Consider the following 21,340-nt stretch of genomic DNA (forward strand, 5'->3'; position numbering starts at 1 on the left):
CAGAGCTTAACCACATGCTGAAGACTTCATTGAAGACTGGCCATTGCACTGCAAGTTTACAACCTGGTTTTCCTTAAAGTGAAAAGTGCGCGCGCTAATGCTGCTAACCAATGTACTATGAAACCCTTTCTGTTTTATCAGAGCAATATCATGCAATCATTTCTTTTGATACTTACATTGACACTTATAGTTCTAATATTTCAGCCACTACAGTTACTACTGGAAAGGAAACATCTAGTAGCCAATGAAAGCTTGGTGCAGTACCAAAGCCAGCATCTAGTATCTGAAACGGAGTAAAAACTTGAGATGCTGAGCAACACTCCAGTAAGAACTAATCACAGGAATATCCTTCTTATAAGGAGAAGTTACTGGGCTTCAACAACCCAAAGTAACATGTAAGATTAATTTTCTCTCTACTGGCAGCTGTAAGAATCTCAACCATTCCTTCATACCAATCTGGTAATAATGCAGATTTCGAGGAAAGATGCTGCTCATCCCATAAACCTACTGAAGTTTGGAACAAAACCATAAGGTACAGGTTTCTCCTTCATCTCTTATTTCTCAAACTGACTTCAGGGGCAGGAGTAGAGGAAACCACAGAGAGAAAAGTTGAAAGAAAAACTTCCATACAACAGCTAGTGGGAGAATTGTATCAACACCAGAGAGGAGAGGCCTCTATACAAAAAAGTGATAAAAGCAAAAGGGTTCTTTGGAATAACAAAAAATGATACCAAAGGTAGGATAGTTGGTCAAAACACTGACACATCATGGCTTGCAACAGTAGAGCAAGACAATCCTGACAGTTCACAAACACAACTCTGAACAGCTAGTAGGAAGTCCTCTGCAATGGCAAGTATCTAAGAGACTAGCACAATATATTACCTTGCATATGCACGATACCTTTCCCACAGATTTGACCAAGTTTGATTAGTGCCCCTTGAAGGTGTTGCAGTTTCCAGCTGTACTGGGTCTGGCTGAGACGGAGTTAACTTTCCCCATAGCAGCCCTCAAAGTGCTGTGCTCTGTATTGGTAGCTAGAAGGGTGTTGATAACACACCAGGGTTTTGGCTACTGCTGAGCAGTGCTCCCACAGCATCAAGGCTGTCTCTCCAACATTGCCCCCCCCCCCACCAGTAGGCTGGGGGTGGGCAAGATCTTGGGAGGGGACAGAGCCAGGACAGCTGACCCAAACTGACCAAAGGGATATTCCATACCACATGACATCTGCTCAGCAATAAAAGCTAGGAGAAGGAGGAGGAAGGGGGGGCATTCGTTATTTATGTTTCTCTTCTGGAGCAACCGCTACGCGTACTGAAGCCCTGCTTCCCGGGAAGTGGCCGGACATCGCCTGCTGATGGGAAGTAGGGAATAAAATCTTTTGTTTTCCTTTGCTTTTGCACGCAACCTTTCCTTCTGCTTTATTAAACTGTCCTTATCTTGACCCACAAGCCTTTCGTTATATTTTCTCTCCCCTGTCCAGTTGAGGAGGGGGAGTGACAGAGCGGCTTTGGTGGGCACCTGGCATTCAGCCAGGGTCAACCCACCACAGTCCTTTTTGGCGCCCAATGTGGGGCTCGACAACGGCAGCTTTGTATTAAGCGTGCTATAGCTACAGTAGTTATTAAGTGGCAAGCTCCTGTGCGGGTCACAGAGTTTGTCGGCTGCACTGCTTATCTCTTTATTTTGCTGAGCTTGGGAACATGTTAATAGAAATAATGGCTATGATGTGCTTTGCCCTGGCATTGATGGCCTTGCTGTGCTGGGGGAAGCTATCTTGTGGAGAAGATGAGGGAATACATCTCCCTCTCCCTACCCGGGACCGATGTGGATGGTTTTAGTATGCAAGCTCCTGAGGTCCTTGTTGTTTAATACTACTAATTAATACTGTTGGCATATTATGGGTTTTGTGGAATCTGGTCTCGTCCTGGTGTAAGAGAAGACAACTTTTGGGTGAGGCAATACTGAAATGTGCCCTGAGGCAGCCGGTCCCTGGGTGGCAGGGTGTGTGGAAGGATTTGGGCAGGTGCCTAGGGTGGTTATCACCTCCCATAGCCTGGGACTTTACACCTGAACAGGCAAGCAACCCTGGCAAACTGACGCGCCACCTGATAGAAGGGTGCCTTGCCTACCCCAATGAAAACCAGCAGCTTCTAGCACTGTACTGGGGCCTGGCCTGTGCCTATCGAACCACAGTTCAGTACTCTCAGAGGATTACAGTTGAGGCAGGGACCCAAACTGCATCTGAGAACACCATGGTTGAGATAGGCACCCAAACAACACCAACAACTACAGTAATTGCCCCAATAGTGAAAAAGAAACAGTGGACAAGGAGAACAATGGGTCCATACCCTCGATTAGTAAGGGAGGAGGAAGAAGAGGAAAGGTTTGCTCAAGAAGCCATCTCTATCAAATGTCTGTTGAGTTCATTCAGTCCATGACTTTGGGCTCCATCTGTCATAACAGTCTGTCTGGGCAGGAGGGATGGTGCAAAGTCCGCTCAGTCGGCAGAACAGGATTGGGCTTCAGTGTGATGTGGCGGGCAGGTGACATTGGGTGCAGCAGGAGGATGGTGTGTAGTGTTGGGTTGTTGCATGCTGCAGTCAGTCCTGGTTCCATCACTACTGCACTTCACTTGGTTTTATCAAAGTTCATTCTTCATTAATCTAAGTAATTCTTACTGTAATACCATTAATATAGCATATAACAACTATAATAATGATGACATACAGTGGCAGGGTTATACAGCAATTAACATCATACAATTTAATCTATTGGCTGTTCTCACCTAAAATCAAATCCCCTTGAGGCACACATCGGACTTCCCCATCCTTCCGCATCACCCACCAAGTGCACCCAGGTCCTTGAGCAAAAGCGATCCCACGAATGGGCTTGCCTTTGCCTGAGGCAGGAGTAACCCAGACTGTCTTCCCTAGCATATTTTTTATGTGCACTACAGGGACTTTATCCCCTTCTACAGTACGTAAAAGTTCTGATTGGGCAGGGCCAGCTCGATTGGCAGATCCTCTAGTGTTGACTAACCAGGTGGCCTTTGCTAGATGTGTATCCCAATGGTTGAAGGTCCCACCACCCATTGCTCTCAATGTAGTCTTTAACAACCCATTGTATCGCTCGATTTTCCCGGAGGCTGGTGCATGATAGGGGATGTGATACACCCACTCAGTGCCATGCTCTTTGGCCCAGGTGTCTATGAGGTTGTTCCAGAAATGAGTCCCGTTGTCTGACTCAATTCTTTCTGGGGTGCCATGTCGCCATAAGATTTACTTCTCAGGGCCCAGGATAGCGTTCCGGGCAGTGGCATGGGGCACAGGATATGTTTCCAGCCAGCCGGTGGTTGCTTCCACCATTGTAAGCACATGGCGCTTGCCTTGACGGGTTTGTGGGAGTGTGATATAGTCAATCTGCCAGGCCTCCCCATATTTCTATTTCAGCCATCGTCCTCCATACCAAAGAGGCTTTAACCGCTTGGCTTGCTTGATTGCAGCGCATGTTTCACATTCATGGATAACCTGTGCGATAGTGTCCATGGTCAGGTCCACCCCTCGATCACGAGCCCATCTATATGTTGCATCTCTTCCCTGATGGCCTGAGGTGTCATGGGCCCACCGAGCCAGAAACAATTTACCCTTATGCTACCAATCCAGATCCACCTGAGCTACTTCAATCCTAGCAGCCTTGTCTGCCTGTTGATTGTTTTGATGTTCTTCAGTGGCCTGACTCTTGGGTACGTGGGCATCTACATGACATACTTTCACAACCAGGTTCTCTAGCCGGGCAGCAATACCTTGCCACAATGGGGCAGCCCAGATGGGTTTACCTCTGCGTTGCCAGTTACTCTGCTTCCATTGCTGCAACCACCCCCACAGAGCATTTGCCACCATCCATGAGTCAGTATAGAGATAGAGCACTGGCCACTTTTCTCGTTGAGCAATGTCTAAAGCCAGCTGGACGGCTGTTGAGATCCCCCTGTCACCCCAGAAATACAAATGGGTTCTACCCCTTTATAGCTTGATGGCATTAGGGTACACTGTGCACCGGTGTCCACTAGAGCCTTATACTCCTGTGGGTGTGATGTGCCAGGCCATCGGATCCACACAGTCCAGTAAACCCGGTTGTCCCTTTCCTCTACCTGGCTGGAGGCAGGGCCCCTCTAGTCCTGGTCATAGGATTCTCCACTCACCTTTTGTAAAAATGGATTAGAATTCCTTCTCATAGGATCGGGAGTAAGATCAGCCCTTCCACTCTGTCTGCCACACCGCTCACACTGCCCACCAGAGACTGGAGCAGCAATTTTCCTGGAAGAGCCCTCATGTGTGATTGTTTTTCCTTTCAATTCACGTACCCGTGCATCTAGGACCGAGGGAGGTTTTCTATCCCACTTTCTCATATCCTCTCCCTGGTCACGCAGGTAAGACCACAGGATACCCCATGGTGTGTACCTTTTATCTCCTCTCTCTTGAGCAAAGGACGTTTATTCCTAATAGCTGAGATATTGGTCCGTGCAGGTGGGCGGCAGAACTTATCCTCAAATCGCTGGAACTCTTGGGACTGTTTCTCGGCTAGTATGTCTGGCAGTTTCTCCACAGCCGCGACGAGGGAGGAGGTGAGACTTTCTTCATATTGCCGAAGACAGTGAGCCAATTCATCTACTGTTGGTCCCTCTTCATCTTTCCAGTCCACTACTGCCAATGCATTGGCATACGACGACGGTGCACTTCATACAAACTTCTGCCACATGGGTCGTGCACATTGGACTTCATCTGGATCTGTGGGTAATTCTGCATTGTCCGGGTCATAATTAACCATCTCCTGCACAGCTAATTCCCTCAGGTACTGGATACCTCTCTCCATGGTGGTCCACTTGCCTGGCTGACATACGACATCTTCCTTGAAGGGATACCTTTCCCTCACACCTGACAGAAGTCACCTCCAGAGGCTGAGGGCTTGTGTCTTTTTTCCAATCGCCTTGTCAATGCCCCCTTCCCTAGAAAGGGATCCCAGCTGCTTGGCTTCCCTGCCCTCTAATTCCAAGCTACCGGCCCCATTATCCCAGCATCGGAGCAGCCAGGTGATAATGTGCTCGCCTGGATGACAGCTGAAGTCTTTTCGAATATCTCGCAGCTCACTCAGGGATAGGGATCGGGTGATTATCTCCGGTTCTGTCTCTTCCTCCTGTTCTCGTGATGACCCTGGTTCACCTTCATCCCTTACTAAGCAAGCTGTCTTTTTTGTATATTTCTTCTTCTGTATAGGGGCAACTGATATTGGCACTGGTTGATTCTCTGGTTCAGCTGCATCACCCTTCACCAAGGTCTGAGTAGCCACAGTGCCTGTCGCCAGGGTCTGAGTAGCCACAATTGTGGGGGTTGGAGTAGCTGCAGCGCCTGTTGTCGCGGATTGAGTAGCTGCAGTGCTTGTTGCGGGAATTAGAGTAGCCGCAGTCGTGGGAGCTGATCTCTAGGTGGTATTTTGAAATAGTTGTTTAACCCTAGACAAGATCTGAACCACATTCAGGAACAGGCTGATTCCTAGCAATAGGACCATGCTGAGTTCAACATCCCAAGGAGATTCAAAATTTACAAACTCCTCCAATGCTATTGTAATTAACCTGGCAGAGAAAGGGAAGATGTGGGAAGATGTCTCCCCAAGAGGTTGGCTCCCCGAGGAGAAAAGGTAGAAAGTGCAATTATTAATATTCTCTAGGAGATGGCACCCGAAGTACGGAGATGTCTCCTCCATAGATTGGTTCTCAGAGGAGAAAAGGTAAAAGGTAAAATTATTAATAGTCTCCCTGTCGTGGTTTAACCCCAGCTGGCAACTAAGCACCATACAGTCGCTTGGTCTCTCCCCCAATGCGATGGGGGAGAGAATTGGAAGAGTAAAAGTGAGAAAACTCGTGGGTTGAGATAAGAACAGTTTAATAACTAAAGTAAAATAAAATACACTACTAACTAAGAATAATAATTGTAATGAAAAGGAATATAACCAAAAAAAAGAAATAACAGCCAAGAAAAGACAAGTGATGCACAATGCAATTGCTCACCACCCGCTGACCGATGCCAGAGCAGCGATCCGCCCCTCCCGGCCAACTCCCCCCTGTTTATATACTGGGCATGCCGTTCCATGGTATGGAATACCCCTTTGGCTAGTTGGGGTCAGCTGCCCTGGCCATGCTCCCTCCCAGCTTCTTGCACACCTGCTTGCTGGCAGAGCATGGGAAACTGAAAAGTCCTTGGCTTAAGATAAGCGCTCCTTAGCAACAACTAAAACATCAGAGTGTTATCAACAGTATTCTCACACTAAATCCAAAACACAGCACTGTACCAGCTACTAAGAAGAAAGTTAACTTTATCCCAGCCAAAACCAGGACAACTGGTGCACAGTGTACGCTGGTGCCATCAGGGTATAGGGGCACAGAACCCATCTGGATCTCTGGAGTGACAGGGGGATGCCAAGAATTGTCTGTATTGGAGGCTGAGGTGAGCTTAACAGGGGACAAGTGGGAAAAGCACCCCATTGTGACCGGCCCAGAGGCCCCTTGTATCCTTGGCATAGACTACCTCAGGAGAGGGTACTTCAAGGACCCAAAGGGGTACCGATGGGTTTTTGGTGTAGCTACTGTGAACAGAGAGAAGATCAAACAGCTATCATCTACCCTGCCTGGCCTCTCGGAAGATCCCTTCATTGTGGGATTGCTGCGAGTTGAAGAACAGCAGGTGCCAATTGCTACCAGGATGGTGCACCGGCAGCAATATCACACAAACCGAGACTCCCCGACACCCATCCATGAGCTGATTCATCAACTGGAGAGCCAAGAAGAGTGAACAGCAAGACTCACTCACCTTTCAATAGTCCCATATGGCCAGTGCAAAAGTCTGACGGAGGGTGGAGGTTAACAGTAGACTATCGTGGTCTGAACGAAGTGACACCACCACTGAGTGCTGCTGTACCAGACATGTTAGAGCTCCAATATGAACTGCAGTCGAAGGCAGCCAAGTGGTACGCTACAATTGACATTGCCAATGCATTTTTTTCAATTCCTTTGGCAGCAGAGTGCAGGCCACAGTTTGCTTTCACGTGGAGGGGTGTCCAATACACCTGGAATCGACTGCCCCAGGGGTGGAAGCACAGCCCTACCATTTGTCATGGACTAATCCAGACTGCACTGGAACAGGGTGATGCCCACTGAAGAACATGGAAACAATGAACAGGTAGACAAGGCTGCCAAAATTGAAGTATATCTCAGGTGGACCTGGACTGGGAGTGTAAGGGTGAGCTATTTGTAGCTCGATGGGCCCACGAAACATCGGGACATCTAGGGAGACATGCAACATACAGATGGGCTCGTGATCAAGGGGTGGACCTGACCATGGAGGCCATCACACAGGTCACCCATGAATGTGAAACATGTGCTGCAATCAAGCAAGCCACATGAGTAAAGTCTCCCTGGAACAGAGGGCGGTGGCTGGGTTTTCGATATGGCGAGGCCTGGCAAATTGACTACATTGGACCACTGCCACGAACACGCCAAGGCAAGCGCTACATACTCACCATGGTGGAAGCAACTACTGGCTGGCTAGAAACATACCCTGTAAACCATGCCACTGCCCAAAACACCATCTTAGGCCTCGAAAGGCAAATTTTGTGGTGACATGGTACCCCAGAAAGAATTGAATCAGACAATGGGACTCATTTCCGGAATAACCTCCTAAACTCCTGGGCAAAGAAACATGGCATTGAGTGGGTGTATCACATCCCCTATCACCCACAAGCCTCTGGAAAGACTGAGAGATATAATGGACTGTTAAAGACTATATGTTGAGAGTGTTGGGCACTGGGGCATGGAAGCACTGGGATACAAATTTAGCAGAAGCCACTTGGCTGGTTAACACCAGAGGATCTGCTAACCGTCCTGGTCCTGCCCAAACAAAACCCCTCCATACTGCGGGAGGAGATAAGGCCCCTGTAGTGCACATGGGGAAGTGGCTGGGAAAGGCGGTATGGATTGCTCCTCCCATGGGAAAAGGCAAACCCATTCGTGGGATTGTCTTTGCTCAAGGACCTGGGTGTACTTGGTGGGTAATGCGGAAGGATGGGGAGACCCGGTGTGTGCCTCAAGGAGATTTAACCTTGGGGGAAAAATAATCTGTGATGTGAGTTGTATGTTGTAGGAAGTAATGCAGCAGGAATGACCTGAACTGACGAAGAGTGAGTTTCACAAGGAACAAGACGAGTGCAACCATGACCCAAACCAAGCCGGTGTTGGTGCCCAACAATCAAACATACTGCTTCTCCTGTCCTGAACACCCATCTTGACAGATGGGGCCCAAGTCATAGCCTGTTTGTGAACATCTGGAGGAGTGCAAGAAGCCCATAGAATGGGAGAGTAATAGCGCTCTGTTAAAGGACAGAGGATAGCAGTTAATGAGAATGTGTAAATCTGTATGTTGGGTATAAAGATGGTTTAAGTATGTAGTTTAAGTCGTAAGTGTTGGTAAGAAGGGATTTCAGTAATGAGAATTAAATACGATGGGATGGTTAGAAGATATATATATGCGTATTAAATTATGTGGGACCTGAGCACCCCTTATTCCATACCATTTGCGTGATGGAGATTGTATTGGGTCTGGCTGAGATGGAGTTAACTTTCCCCATAGCAGCCCTCATAGTGCTGTGCTCTGTATTGGTAGCTAGAAAGGTGTGGATAACACACCAGTGTTTTGGCTACTGCTGAGCAGTGCTCCCACAGCATCAAGGCTGTCTCTCCAACATTGCCCCCCCCCCACCAGTAGGCTGGGGGTGGGCAAGATCTTGGGAGGGGACAGAGCCAGGACAGCTGACCCAAACTGACCAAAGGGATATTCCATACCATATGACATCTGCTCAGCAATAAAAGCTAGGAGAAGGAGGAGGAAGTGGGGGGCATTTGTTATTTATGTTTGTCTTCCAGAGCAACCGCTATGCATACTGAAGCCCTGCTTCCCGGGAAGTGGCCGGACATCGCCTGCTGATGGGAAGTAGGGAATAAAATCTTTTGTTTTCCTTTGCTTTTGCACGCAACCTTTCCTTTTGCTTTATTAAACTGTCCTTATCTCGACCCACGAGCCTTTTGTTATATTTTCTTTCCCCTGTCCAGTTGAGGAGGGGGAGTGATAGAGCAGCTTTGGTGGGCACCTGGCATCCAGCCAGGGTCAACGCACCACAAGATTACACAGCAGCACATCAAAACAGGCTGTATAAGTAAAAGCAGCACTATCTGAATTAGTTCAATTTGAGAACCCATAGTACTGTGACATTACAAGTCTCATGTACTGTAGGCATTTACAAAACATATAGCTGTGTAACCCCTGGGCTACATTATAATGAATATACATAGGGATGACATTTTCATTTTAGAAGCTTTTTCCTTCTAGAAAGATGAGTTTCTTGTGTATCTACGCTAGAGACCTAAGATTATATTAACATACTCTTTCTAAGCCCTACAGGTATAACCTTTCTTTTTGCTTCTTAGTTACTCTTGCTTTTCTGTTTGCAGGTTTTTCCCTATTTTAGGGATGCATCAGACAAAACAAAAAGATCTTAACACATAGCACAACTTCCCTAGGATGAGACAGTCAATATTTTCCAAAAATAAAGAATGCGGATTTTATAAGCATGCTGAACACTCATACTGTCCACTGACTAAAATGATAGTTCATTTTTTAAAAACTAAGCATCCAGTAGATAGTCTAGTTTTTTCTTTTCTGTTTTTTCTTTTCTAATGTTCAAAAAAAGCTGCATAGAAATGCATCTTCTATATCTTCAAAGTTTCTAGATATTTTTCACCTCCAGGACCAGCGTAGATTTGGCATCTCAGCTAGAAAGCCAACAACCTCACCGTAGGATGTGGCTAAGCAAAATCCTTAGATTGGCTGTAGACATCACAACTAGAGCTACCAGCCCGAGGTCCCACAGCCTGGCAAACATCTGCAAGGAACCAGCCTGGCCACAATGCTTCAGAACGAGATATAAGAACCATCAACCCAATTTCTCCAGAAAGAGCTCCCACTTTTCACATGGGCAGAGAATTGGGAAACTAAAATACTGTGTTACACCTGCCACTTTCACAAAGGAAGCCAAAGTCTCAGGAGTTTGTGGCAAAGCTCCTCTGAAGCTGCTGCACTTTGACAGGTGCTTTTTCTTAGGAAAAGTTGTACTGGTGCCATTTGGGCAAGAGCACTTTTACTCTACTTTCATTTTTGTGCTAAGAACCTGCCTGCATAAGTGTACAGGAGCAACGTGTGATCCAACACCATCATCTGTCAGTTTGCCATGATACATCAGCCAGTGCTTGGTGTATGCTAGAGACAGGCTCAGGAGGATTTCAGACAGCTGATCAATAGTGCCAGTATCAGTGGCAGGTTTGGAGGCTGAGGGGCTTCAGACTATTTTCCAAGAATGGCTTCTGTTCAGCATTTAACAGCCATACCTATCTCTTAATTTTGAACATTAGCAGATCAGCAGGCCTGTCTGTCAGATGGTTTCTAGGCAGATCTCCGGCAGTTATCCTGGAGTTCAGCATGAAGACATCAAAAGCTAAGATGACACTTTATCTATGCAGATGAACAGGACATTCAAAAGTGTGCATGCTGGTCAAGAACACAAAGTTTCTAAGGATTTCGAGAAAAGCCTAGCTTCACAAATCTCACTTCAGGACCCTTCTCATACTGCCAGGTACTGGCCAGACTCAGAGGGAACAGTGCTCTCCTAGGACACCCTCCAGCCTAAACAGGATGAAAAAACATTTCGTATAGTGTATGCACTTCAGACCGGGCAAGGGACCTTCTCTTCTCTATTTGCTTTCAGCAGGGGATCATGTTTCAAAACAGTTTGATAGCTTTAGTGGCAGTTCACAACAGCTCTCAGGTTACACCTGGAAAACAAACTTCTACCTCAGCCCTTTGTATGGGGAAAACACTGCCAGACTCCTTTGGCCTTCAACATTGGATGACCCATCTGTCCCTGAGACCATGTGGAAGTGAAAGCTTTTACACTGGGAAGAGAAAAAAAAAAAAAAAAAAGACCCGAGATGCTAAGGTTATTCTGTACTTGAAAGTGTGGGATGGGGGGGAGAGGGAAGGGACAAATGGTAACTGTAATAGAACAAAGCAGCAGTACTGGGCAGAACTGTGTTACCCAAGCAAACTACTATGATAAACCCCAACTGGCTTCTGAACTGCAAGGATTCTTGCAAGCATCCAGTCCCTACTTGCAAGATACAGACCAGGAGCTACAAAGCAGACAAAGCCACTGGAAATGTTGTACCAGACTTGTTCTGTCCCACTTATGAGCCCGATGCCAGCATTTCCAGGCATGCGGAAGAATCCCACACAACATAGCAACATCATAACAGTCATAGCAACAGCCCCTCACATACACAAGGTTTCACTATGAACTCCATTACTTAAAAATCAACTGAAACCCCGAAGCAAAGGTTCAGAGTATTCTTTTAATGCAAGCGTTAAATCCCTTTGTGAAAATTTCCTAATTCTTGGCTGCTGAAGAGGGACGGAAACCTACTTCCTAAGCTTACTATCACAGTTGCATAATATACCATCCTACCCTGCGACAGCAGGGCTGGACCAGACAACCTCTTTGGGTTCTGGTCACTCCATGGCCATGCAAACGTGCATGCACATGCCAATTCCACTCCTCTACTATTATCATGGGGTTTCTAGAAAATACTTATGTGTATTTTTTTGTCTGCCAACAGCTTTTCCAAACTTGCTAATCTCACTACCATGCCTACTGCCCTCAACATGAATAAAGAGGGCCAGCCTCATCATGTCTGCTGCCTCTGCTTGACAAAACACACACACACAACAAGTAGGGCACACAACAAGTCTACATCAGCTTTTATGGACAGTTTTCTTCCCCACCACAAAGGTTAGAAGCTAAAAAAACCAAACAACAACCACCACGCTAAAAATATTTTCACAATTTTTCAATGCTCCCACCATAAGAAAAGTGGTTTTCTTGCCACTGAGGGGTAATTTGAGTTTGTAGACCTTCATAGGAGAGTCTTTCTGTTCACAAGACAATTATTTTGTTCTCAACTTTTTGCAAACACTAGCTGCAACGAGAAACCAAGGATTGGTACATCAACTCTAAATAATGTACAGTTTGATATACTGGAAATCTCAGTAGTATCTCCAGTGCTAACATGAACCTGCCAATAACCTATCCTCACCTGCTGTCAAAAGGATCTGTACAAGTATTTCATTAAAGTTCTTTCCACTTCTCCAAATATTTCATATCACCGTCTCACACAATCGGATGCTGAGATGGAATTTGCTTACTCCAGGTGCCAAAGGGAATCAACATCTTGAGTGAGTCAGCCTATTATCCAGGTTTCACTTTAATGCCAAGGTGAACTGTATTTCAAAAGGTCCCAGGTTACACATAACAATGCACCTTCAAGCGGAGAGTGAGGCAGACTGGAGTAAGTGGAGAGGAACACACAAGGGAACCTTTCCCAGATGGGAAACATAAACAGATAAACACATTCAAGTGTTCTGCAGAATGCAGCTGGGGCACAACACACACATGCAAGCCTGTAGCATCAAAGCAAAGCATCTATACACTCATAAGAAGTCTTGGACTACTTGGTGATGATCTAACATCTCCCATGGCTGCCAGCCAGCTGGCCTTCCTTCATAAGTGTCATTTCAGAAGCTACCAAGAGCCCAGGACCACTCTACCTGCCCATTTATGCAGCCGCAAAGTCCCACAAGCCTGTATACTTCCTTCTCTGGCAAGATTCCCCAGGGTCCCATGTAGTAGTGTAACCATTATGTCAACTTCTTCAGAGCTCATTAACTGAGTATAATTGTGTCTATGAAGTAAAAAAACATCCTGAAATACAAAACACATGCCCTGGCATGGGGGAAAAAAAAACCTCAAAACACAACCGCTCACAGATTGCTTTTTTAGATAAAGAATTTTGTGAGCAAAACTGTAATTTGACAAAGATGTTTCTTAGCAAAATACCTGGATTTTTCACACGAGTATCTAATAGCAGTTTTGCACTAAGAGCAATGGCTATAAAATCAGCCACGGAGAGCATCCTGCAGCTTCATACCACAACTCACGCCAGACACATGTATTTAACACCCATCCCGTGCAGGTATCCCGTTCCTGGGGAGCACCTCTCAGACTGGACTGCGCACAAACACTACCTAATTCTTCTCCCAGATCTCACGTATACTGTAAGAGTCAACTAAAACCCCACCAGTTCTCTGCGCCTCCAGCTACTCAAATGCTCTGGCTGCCCGTTCTTCCCCGGACGGGCTCCTCAGTCTTACCGCCGCTCCCCACCCCTCCGGAGCACTCCCCTCCCCGGCACTGGAGCCCACCGGCCGTGGCGGCAGGAAACACCCGCCCCATGCGCCAACCAGGCCGGGGCGCTCCGGAACACCGCTGCGTTTGGAGAAACGACGTTTCAACCGAGGCAGGAGTAGAGGCGCTGCCGCCCTCCTGCCCCCACTCTTCCCGCGGACGGCTTCTGCCGTTGCTACCGACAGCACCCAGGGAGATGCCGGGGGAAGAAGAAAAGCAGGACGGAAGAGCCGGACGGACAGCCGTGACCACGGGCGCCCCGAGATGACACAGCAGCCGCCGCTGAACACGGCCCCGGGAGCCGGCGGGGGAGCCGAGAAAACAACCGTTACACAACAACCGCAGCGCGCGAGCCCGACCTCAGCGCCGCCACCCCCGCACCACCGACACCCCCCAGCCGCCTGGCGAGGGGGCGGCTCCCGGGGACAGCGCGGGCCCACCCGCCCCTCACCAGCGGCTGCATCTCAGCGCGAACAGAAGGCACCTGGAACCGGTCTATCTCCTCCATCATGATGGTGAAAGAAAGAAGAGCGAACACGGAGAGACTCGTCAAGCGCCGAATGACGACGATGACAACACCAACCACAGGTTCTACCTCATCGTCGCCGCCGAAATGACTCAGCCGCGCCGCCTCAGGGCCCAGCCGCCACCGCCCCACATTTGCATATTCATGAAGAGGACGGGGCCTCTGGCAATAATTCCGGGGCCCGGATGCTCAGTTCCCCGCAGCCCTCGCCCCACTGCCACTGGGACGTACCATTCCCTCCCTTGGGGAGAGCGGGGACGCTTCAGGGGGAGATGAGGGGGAAAGAATAGCCAGCGCTGACGGCGTTCTGCGGCCGGACTGTCCGCACGACGCTTCCGGCGCGTTGCCGGGGTTGCCGCTATCAACTTCCGGCCGGTGGTTGGCCAGGAGGGCGTAGGGCTGTCGTGAGGAGCGGACGGTGGTAGGGAGCCGCTGCGGCAGCCGCCATGTAAGCCAAGGTGGGCGACAGGCACCGGCAGGTAAGGGTCTGTCCCGAGCGGGCATCGTAGCAGGGCGGCGGCGCGCTCCCGTGTGATAGTGCCGTAGTGATGTCACCACCGGCGCCGTGACGTCACCCCCGAATGGCGTCACTGCAGTGCCTCGTGCTGTGAGGGGATAGCGGTTCACACGAGGGAGCATTGCTCTGCGGCCCCGCTCTGGATCTGCTGCCCTCAGCTCCTGCTCTGAGTGGGTGCCACAGTGTCACTGGTGTGACACCAGGCCCACAATGACATCACCATTCCCAGCACCACCACATGTTACATCACCATGCATAGCCCAGCTCGTTTCTCTCCAGGGTGCCCCACAGAGCTGTAACTCTGCAGGGCTCGGTGGGACACGGGGGCTCAGCACAGCCCCTTCTTGGCACTGCTTGCTGTGTGGTTACATCACGTTGCATTGCTCTGTCCTGAGGTATGTCATCACCCTGCCAGTGTGTCCTGGTTTTGGCTGGGACAGAGTTAATTTTCTTCTTAGTAGCTAGTACAGTGCTGTGTTTTGGATTTAGTGTGAGAATGATGTTGATAACATGCTGATGGTTTAGTTGTTGCTAAGTAGCGCTTATCTTCAGCCAAGGACTTTTCAGTTTCCCATGCTCTGCCAGCAAGCAGGTGTGCAAGAAGCTGGGAGGGAGCACAGCCAGGGCAGCTGACCCCAACTAACCAAAGGGGTATTCCATACCATGGAACGTCATGCCCAGTATATAAACAGGGGGGAGCTGGCCAGGAGGGGCAGATTACTGCTCGGGCACTGGTCATCGAGTGGTGAGCAATTGCATTGTGCATCACTGCTTTTTTTTCCTTGACTTCTATTTCTTTCTATTTTTTCTTTTTTTTTTCCTTTTTTTCTTATATTCCTTTTCATTGCTATTATGATTATATTTCATTATTATTATTGTTAGTATTATATTTTCCTTATTAAACCATTCTTATATCAACCCACGAGTTTTACCTTTTTTCCCAATTCTCCTCCCCACCCCACTGGAAGGGGGGAGGAGTGAGCAAGTGGCTGGGTGTTGCTTAGCTGCTGGCTGGGGTTAAACTACGACAGTCCCTTCTGGCACCCAACGTGGTCCATGAATGGTTGAGATATAACAACAGATCTGACCAGAGTGTTTTAAAACGAATTTGTTATAAGCATTCATTATATTAGTTTAGTAGTCGCTGGTCACAATGTTGGTTTATTGGCTCTTAGAGTTGTGGCGCTCGTTCTTAGAGTTGTGCTATGTATCACCTCACTTGCCATATATAGTCCCTGTGCTGCTGCTTATCACCCATGGGAAGTGGATTAGGATTTTCGCTTTGCTGTACTATGTAACACTGGTTTATGGTACGATAAAATTATCGGTCGTGGGACTAATCCGGTATTTGCACTCAGCATTGCCGTTATCTCCGTACTTCGGGAGCTATCTAGCGGAAACTGTTAATAATTACACCCTTTACCTTTTCTCCTCGGAGAGCCAATCTATGGGGGAGACACCTTCCTTCACCTTCCCCTCCTCCTCCAGGCTAATTACAGTAGTGTTTGAGAATTTTTTTGAAAATTTTGAATATCCTTGGAATGTTGAAACTAACATGGTCCTATTGCTAGGAACTAGCTTGTTCCTGAATGTGGTTCAGGTCTTGTTCAGGGTTAAACAACTATTTAAGAGGATCCCCCAGAGATCTGCCCCAAGGCTGGAGAGTTATGAGTGGCAGGGTGTGTGGGGTAGCATGGGCAAATGCCTAGGACGGTGGGAACCTCCAGTGTTTTGGAACGTCACCCTTGAACAAGTGCAGAATCCTGAAAAACTAGTAGAACATTTGGGAAAAGTATGCTGTCACCCCGACAATTCCAGGGAGACACAAATCACTGCAGTGTGCTGGGGCCTGGCCCATGCCTACCGAGCCCTGTTCAACACTATTCTGTACCCTCAAGGGGGAGCAAAGGTCTCTGGATCTGACAACAAAATGACAGCCACTGCAGCCACTCCAACCGTGGCGACAGGCCCTACGGTTACTCCAACGCCTGTGACAGGCACTGCAGCTGAACCAGAGAACCAACCCATGCCGGTATCAGTCGCCCCTGTACAGAAGAAGAAATACTCAAAAAAGACAGCTCGCTTAGCGAAGGATGAAGGTGAACCAGGGTCACCATGAGAACAGGAGGAAGAGGCAGAACCAGAGGTAATCACCCGATCCCTATCCCCGAGTGAGCTGCGAGATATGCGAAAAGACTTCAGCCGTCGTCCAGGCAAGCACGTTATCACCTGGTTGCTCCGATGCTGGGATAATGGGGCTAGTAGCTTGGAATTAGAGGGCAGGGAAGCCAAGCAGCTGGGATCCCTTTGTAGGGAAGGGGGCATTGACAAGGCAATTGGAAAAAAGACACAAGCCCTCAGCCTCTGGAGGCGACTTCTGTCAGGTGTGAGGGAAAGGTACCCCTTCAAGGAAGATGTTGTATGTCAACCAGGCAAGTGGACCACCATGGAGAGAGGTATCCAGTACCTGAGGGAATTAGCTGTGCAGGAGATGGTTTATTATGACCTGGACAATGTGCAGTTACCCACAGATCCAGATGAAGTCCACTGCACACAACCCATGTGGCGGAAGTTTGTACGAAGTGCACCATCATCGTATGCCAATGCATTGGCAGTAGTGGACTGGAAAGATGAGGAGGGACCAACAGTAGATGAATTGGCTGGCCGACTTTGGCAATATGAAGAAAGTCTCTCTTCTTCCCTCATCTCGGCTGTGGAGAAACTGCCAGATATACTAGCCGAGAAATGGTCCCAAGAGTTCCAGCGATTTGAGGATAAGTTCTGCCTCCCACCTGCACGGACCAATACCTCAGCTATTAGGAATAAGCGTCCTTTGCTCAAGAGAGAGGAGAGAGAAGGTACACACCACGGGGTACCCTGTGGTCTTACCTGCGTGACCACGGAGAGGACATGAGGAAGTGGGATGGAAAACCTACCTCGGTCCTAGATGCACGGGTACGTGAATTGCGAGGAAAAACAATCACAAATGAGGGCTCTTCCAGGAAAATTGCTGCTCCAGTCTCTGGTGGGCAGTGTGAGCGGTGTGCCAGACAGAGTGGAAGGGCTGATCTTACTCCTGATCCTATGAGAAGGAATTCTAATCCATTTTTACAAAAAGTGAGTGGAGAATCCTATGACCGGGACTAGAGGGGCCCTGCCTCCAGCCAGGTAGAGGAAAGGGACAACTGGGTTTACTGGACTGTGTGGATCCGATGGCCTGGCACATCAGACCCACAGGAGTATAAGGCTCTAGTAGACACCGGTGCACAGTGTACCCTAATGCCATCAAGCTATAAAGGGACAGAACCCATCTGTATCTCTGGGGTGACAGGGGGATCCCAGCAGCTAACTGTATTGGAGGCTGAAGTGAGCCTAACTGGGAATGAGTGGCAGAAACACCCCATTGTGACTGGCCCAGAGGCCCCATGCATCCTTGGCATAGATTATCTCAGGAGAGGGTATTTCAAGGACCCAAAGGGGTATCGGTGGGCCTTTGGTATAGCTGCCTTGGAGACAGAGGGAATTGAACAGGTCTGCACCTTACCTGGTCTCTCGGAGGACCCTTCGGTTGTGGGGTTGCTGAGGGTTGAAGAACAACAGGTGACAATCGCTACCACAACAGTGCGCTGGCGGCAATATCGCACCAACCGAGACTCCCTGATTCCCATCCATAGGCTGATTCATCGACTGGAGAGCCAAGGAGTGATCAGCAGGACTCGCTCACCCTTTAACAGCCCCATATGGCCAGTGCGAAAGTCTAATGGAGAGCGGAGACTAACAGTAGACTATCGTGGCCTGAATGAAGTCACGCGACTGCTGAGTGCTGCCGTGCCAGACATGCTAGAACTTCAATATGAACTGGAGTCAAAGGCAGCCAAGTGGTATGCCACAAGTGATATCGCTAATGCGTTTTTCTCAATCCCTTTGGCAGCAGAGTGCCGGCCACAGTTTGCTTTCGCTTGGAGGGGCGTCCAGTACACCTGGAATCGACTGCCCCAGGGGTGGAAACACAGCCCCACCATTTGCCATGGCCTGATCCAAAATGCACTGGAACAGGGTGAAGCTCCAGAACACCTGCAAGACATTGATGACATCATCGTATGGGGCAACACAGCAGAAGAAGTTTTTGAGAAAGGGGAGAAAATAATCCAAATCCTTCTGAAAGCTGGTTTTGCCATAAAACAGAGTAAGGTGAAGGGACCTGCACAGGAGATTCAGTTTTTAGGAATAAAATGGCAAGATGGACGTCGTCACATCCCAATGGATGTGATCAACAAAATAGCAGCTATGTCTCCACCGACTAGTAAACAGGAAATGCAAGCTTTCTTAGGGGTTGTAGGTTTTTGGAGAATGCATATTCCAAATTACAGTCTGATTGTAAGCCCTCTCTATCAAGTGACCCGGAAGAAGAACGATTTCAAATGGGGCCCTGAGCAACAACAAGCCTTTGAACAGATTAAACGGGAGATAGTTCATGCAGTAGCCCTTGGGCCAGTCCGGGCAGGACCAGATGTGAAAAATGTGCTCTACACCGCAGCCGGGGAGAATGGCCCTACCTGGAGTCTCTGGCAGAAAGCCCCAGGGGAGACCCGAGGTCGACCCCTAGGGTTTTGGAGTCGGGGATATCGAGGATCTGAGGCCCGCTATACTCCAACTGAAAAGGAGATATTAGCAGCATATGAAGGAGTTCGAGCTGCCTCAGAAGTGGTTGGTACTGAAACACAGCTCCTCTTAGCACCCCGACTGCCGGTGCTGGGCTGGATGTTCAAAGGGAAGGTCCCTTCTACACATCATGCAACTGATGCTACATGGAGTAAGTGGGTTGCACTGATCACACAACAAAGTCGAATAGGAAACCCCAGTCGCCCAGGAATCCTGGAAGTGATCATGGACTGGCCAGAAGGCAAAGATTTTGGAATATCACCAGAGGAGGAGGTGACGCATGCTGAAGAGGCCCCACTGTATAATAAACTGCCAGAAAATGAGAGGCAATATGCCCTGTTCACTGATGGGTCCTGTTGCATTGTGGGAAAGCATCGAAGGTGGAAGGCGGCTGTATGGAGTCCTATACGACAAGTTGCAGAAACTGCAGAAGGAGAAGGTGAATCGAGTCAGTTTGCAGAGGTGAAAGCCATCCAGCTGGCTTTAGACATTGCTGAACGAGAAAAATGGCCAATACTTTATCTCTATACTGACTCATGGATGGTGGCAAATGCTCTGTGGGGGTGGTTGCAGCAATGGAAGCAGAGTAACTGGCAATGCAGGGGTAAACCCATCTGGGCTGCCCCATTGTGGCAAGATATTGCTGCCGGGCTAATCTGGTTGTGGAAGTACGTCATGTAGATGCCCACGTACCCAAGAGTCAGGCCACTGAAGAACATCAAAACAACCAACAGGTAGACAAGGCTGCTAGGATTGAAGGGGCTCAGGTGGATCTGGATTGGCAACACAAGGTGGCTGCATGGTGCTTAGTTGCTGGCTGGGGTTAAACCATGACACAGTGACACCCTGCATGTTCTGTGGCACTTCTATGCATTGCCACCCTACTTGGGCAAACCAGCATGTCCCAAAGCTGTAGCACCCCACAGTGTGTCACTGTACTGTTGCATCCCTGTGAGACTACGAAGGTCTCTGGACATCATTATGTCATGCCATTTCGTCACTGTTGCAGCGTGTGACACTTCCTTTCCAGGGCAGGTGTTAATGCACTTGAGATGCCCACAGTCTGTCAGAGAATCTTTAAGGGATGCTGAATTGACAGGTTGAAATCCCTCTTTTTAAAAAGTTTAAAAAAATGCTTTCAATTATACTTACCTCTAACTTTTATCACTTTCCTTTTGTTTTGCTATTTGGTCTTCTCTCAGTTCAGACAATGAAGTGATGTCATCTGCTAACCTTCGTGGCCCTAACCCTACTCTGGGAGCAGCAGTGTGGGTGGATATGTGTCTGTGAGACCTGACTGTCTGCCTTCGGGCTCTGCATGGGCATCTCTGCATGCATCCTCTGACAGCATGAAGGGCTCAGTGAGATTTGTTCCTGGATCTCATCTACTGCTGGAGTATCTAAGTGTTTGATTTAAAAGCAGAAGCTGACCTGGCAGATAAAACCTTTTTCATAACACGTTTAGGTCAATCCCAACATATTTGATCTTTGGGGTGGGGGAAAGAGGGTTAGCATAGGTGGCCCAGAAGTGACCGAGAACAAGCAGCCTACTTCCTCAGTCCAGAACACATGCCAGAAAGCCATAACTGACCAAGGAAAGCAGAAGGAAAAAAAGAGGGACCAACATGATGGTTCAGAGCTGTGAGGTGGTAGCTGAGATCCCTGGACAATCCCAGTGGTCTGTGAGGGGGTCCAGACAGCAGGAGCTCTTTCAACAACGAGGGAACAGCAACCCTTGCTGATCATCTGATTCCCATCTAGTTACCCAAGGGTGATTCATCTGGACTCTGGTTTATCCATACTAGGGCTGTATAGACTCTGTACAGACCTCTGCGACTTCTGAAGCCTGAGCTAATAAACTCTGCGAAGTGTGAGCTGACTCTGCAGAGCCAGATCAGATCTCCCTGCTACTGCAACCAAGGGTTGGAACCCAAAACCCAGAAGTACTGAAATGGTTCTGCATGGACCTAATGTCTCTGGGACCCATCTGGGTATTTCTGCACATGTGGTAGAAGGGCTTGTGGACTTTAGAGTAGGCAAGAATAAGAGAGAGGATCACTGTGACATTCCTAATGCTTCTACTAAGAAGTACTAGTAATTATGAAGTTGCAAAAGGCCTTATAAAGTTTGCAAAGGGCACAAATTCAGAACCAAAGACCACATCCAGTCCTAGATAATGAAGATGTTTATGCTGAAATTGTAAAACCCATTAATAATAATAATATAAACTAAACCTGGGA

At 48.4% G+C, this 21,340-nt stretch overlaps 1 protein-coding gene across 4 annotated transcripts in view; it reads right to left on the reverse strand.

Moving 5' to 3' along the window:
- The window catches only part of FAM219A (family with sequence similarity 219 member A), a 118,970-nt gene extending 105,064 nt beyond the window's left edge, over positions 1-13,906 (reverse strand). For all 4 annotated transcript variants that reach the window (XM_050912758.1, XM_050912757.1, XM_050912756.1 and 1 more), the window contains exon 1: positions 13,847-13,906. In XM_050912758.1, coding sequence (XP_050768715.1) covers positions 13,847-13,906 — 60 coding nt within the window. The remainder of the gene's footprint in view (positions 1-13,846) is intronic.
- Between the last annotated feature and the right edge of the window lie 7,434 nt (positions 13,907-21,340).

Source organism: Gymnogyps californianus, chromosome Z, assembly GCF_018139145.2.
Source record: "Gymnogyps californianus isolate 813 chromosome Z, ASM1813914v2, whole genome shotgun sequence".
Lineage (NCBI taxonomy): Eukaryota > Metazoa > Chordata > Aves > Accipitriformes > Cathartidae > Gymnogyps > Gymnogyps californianus.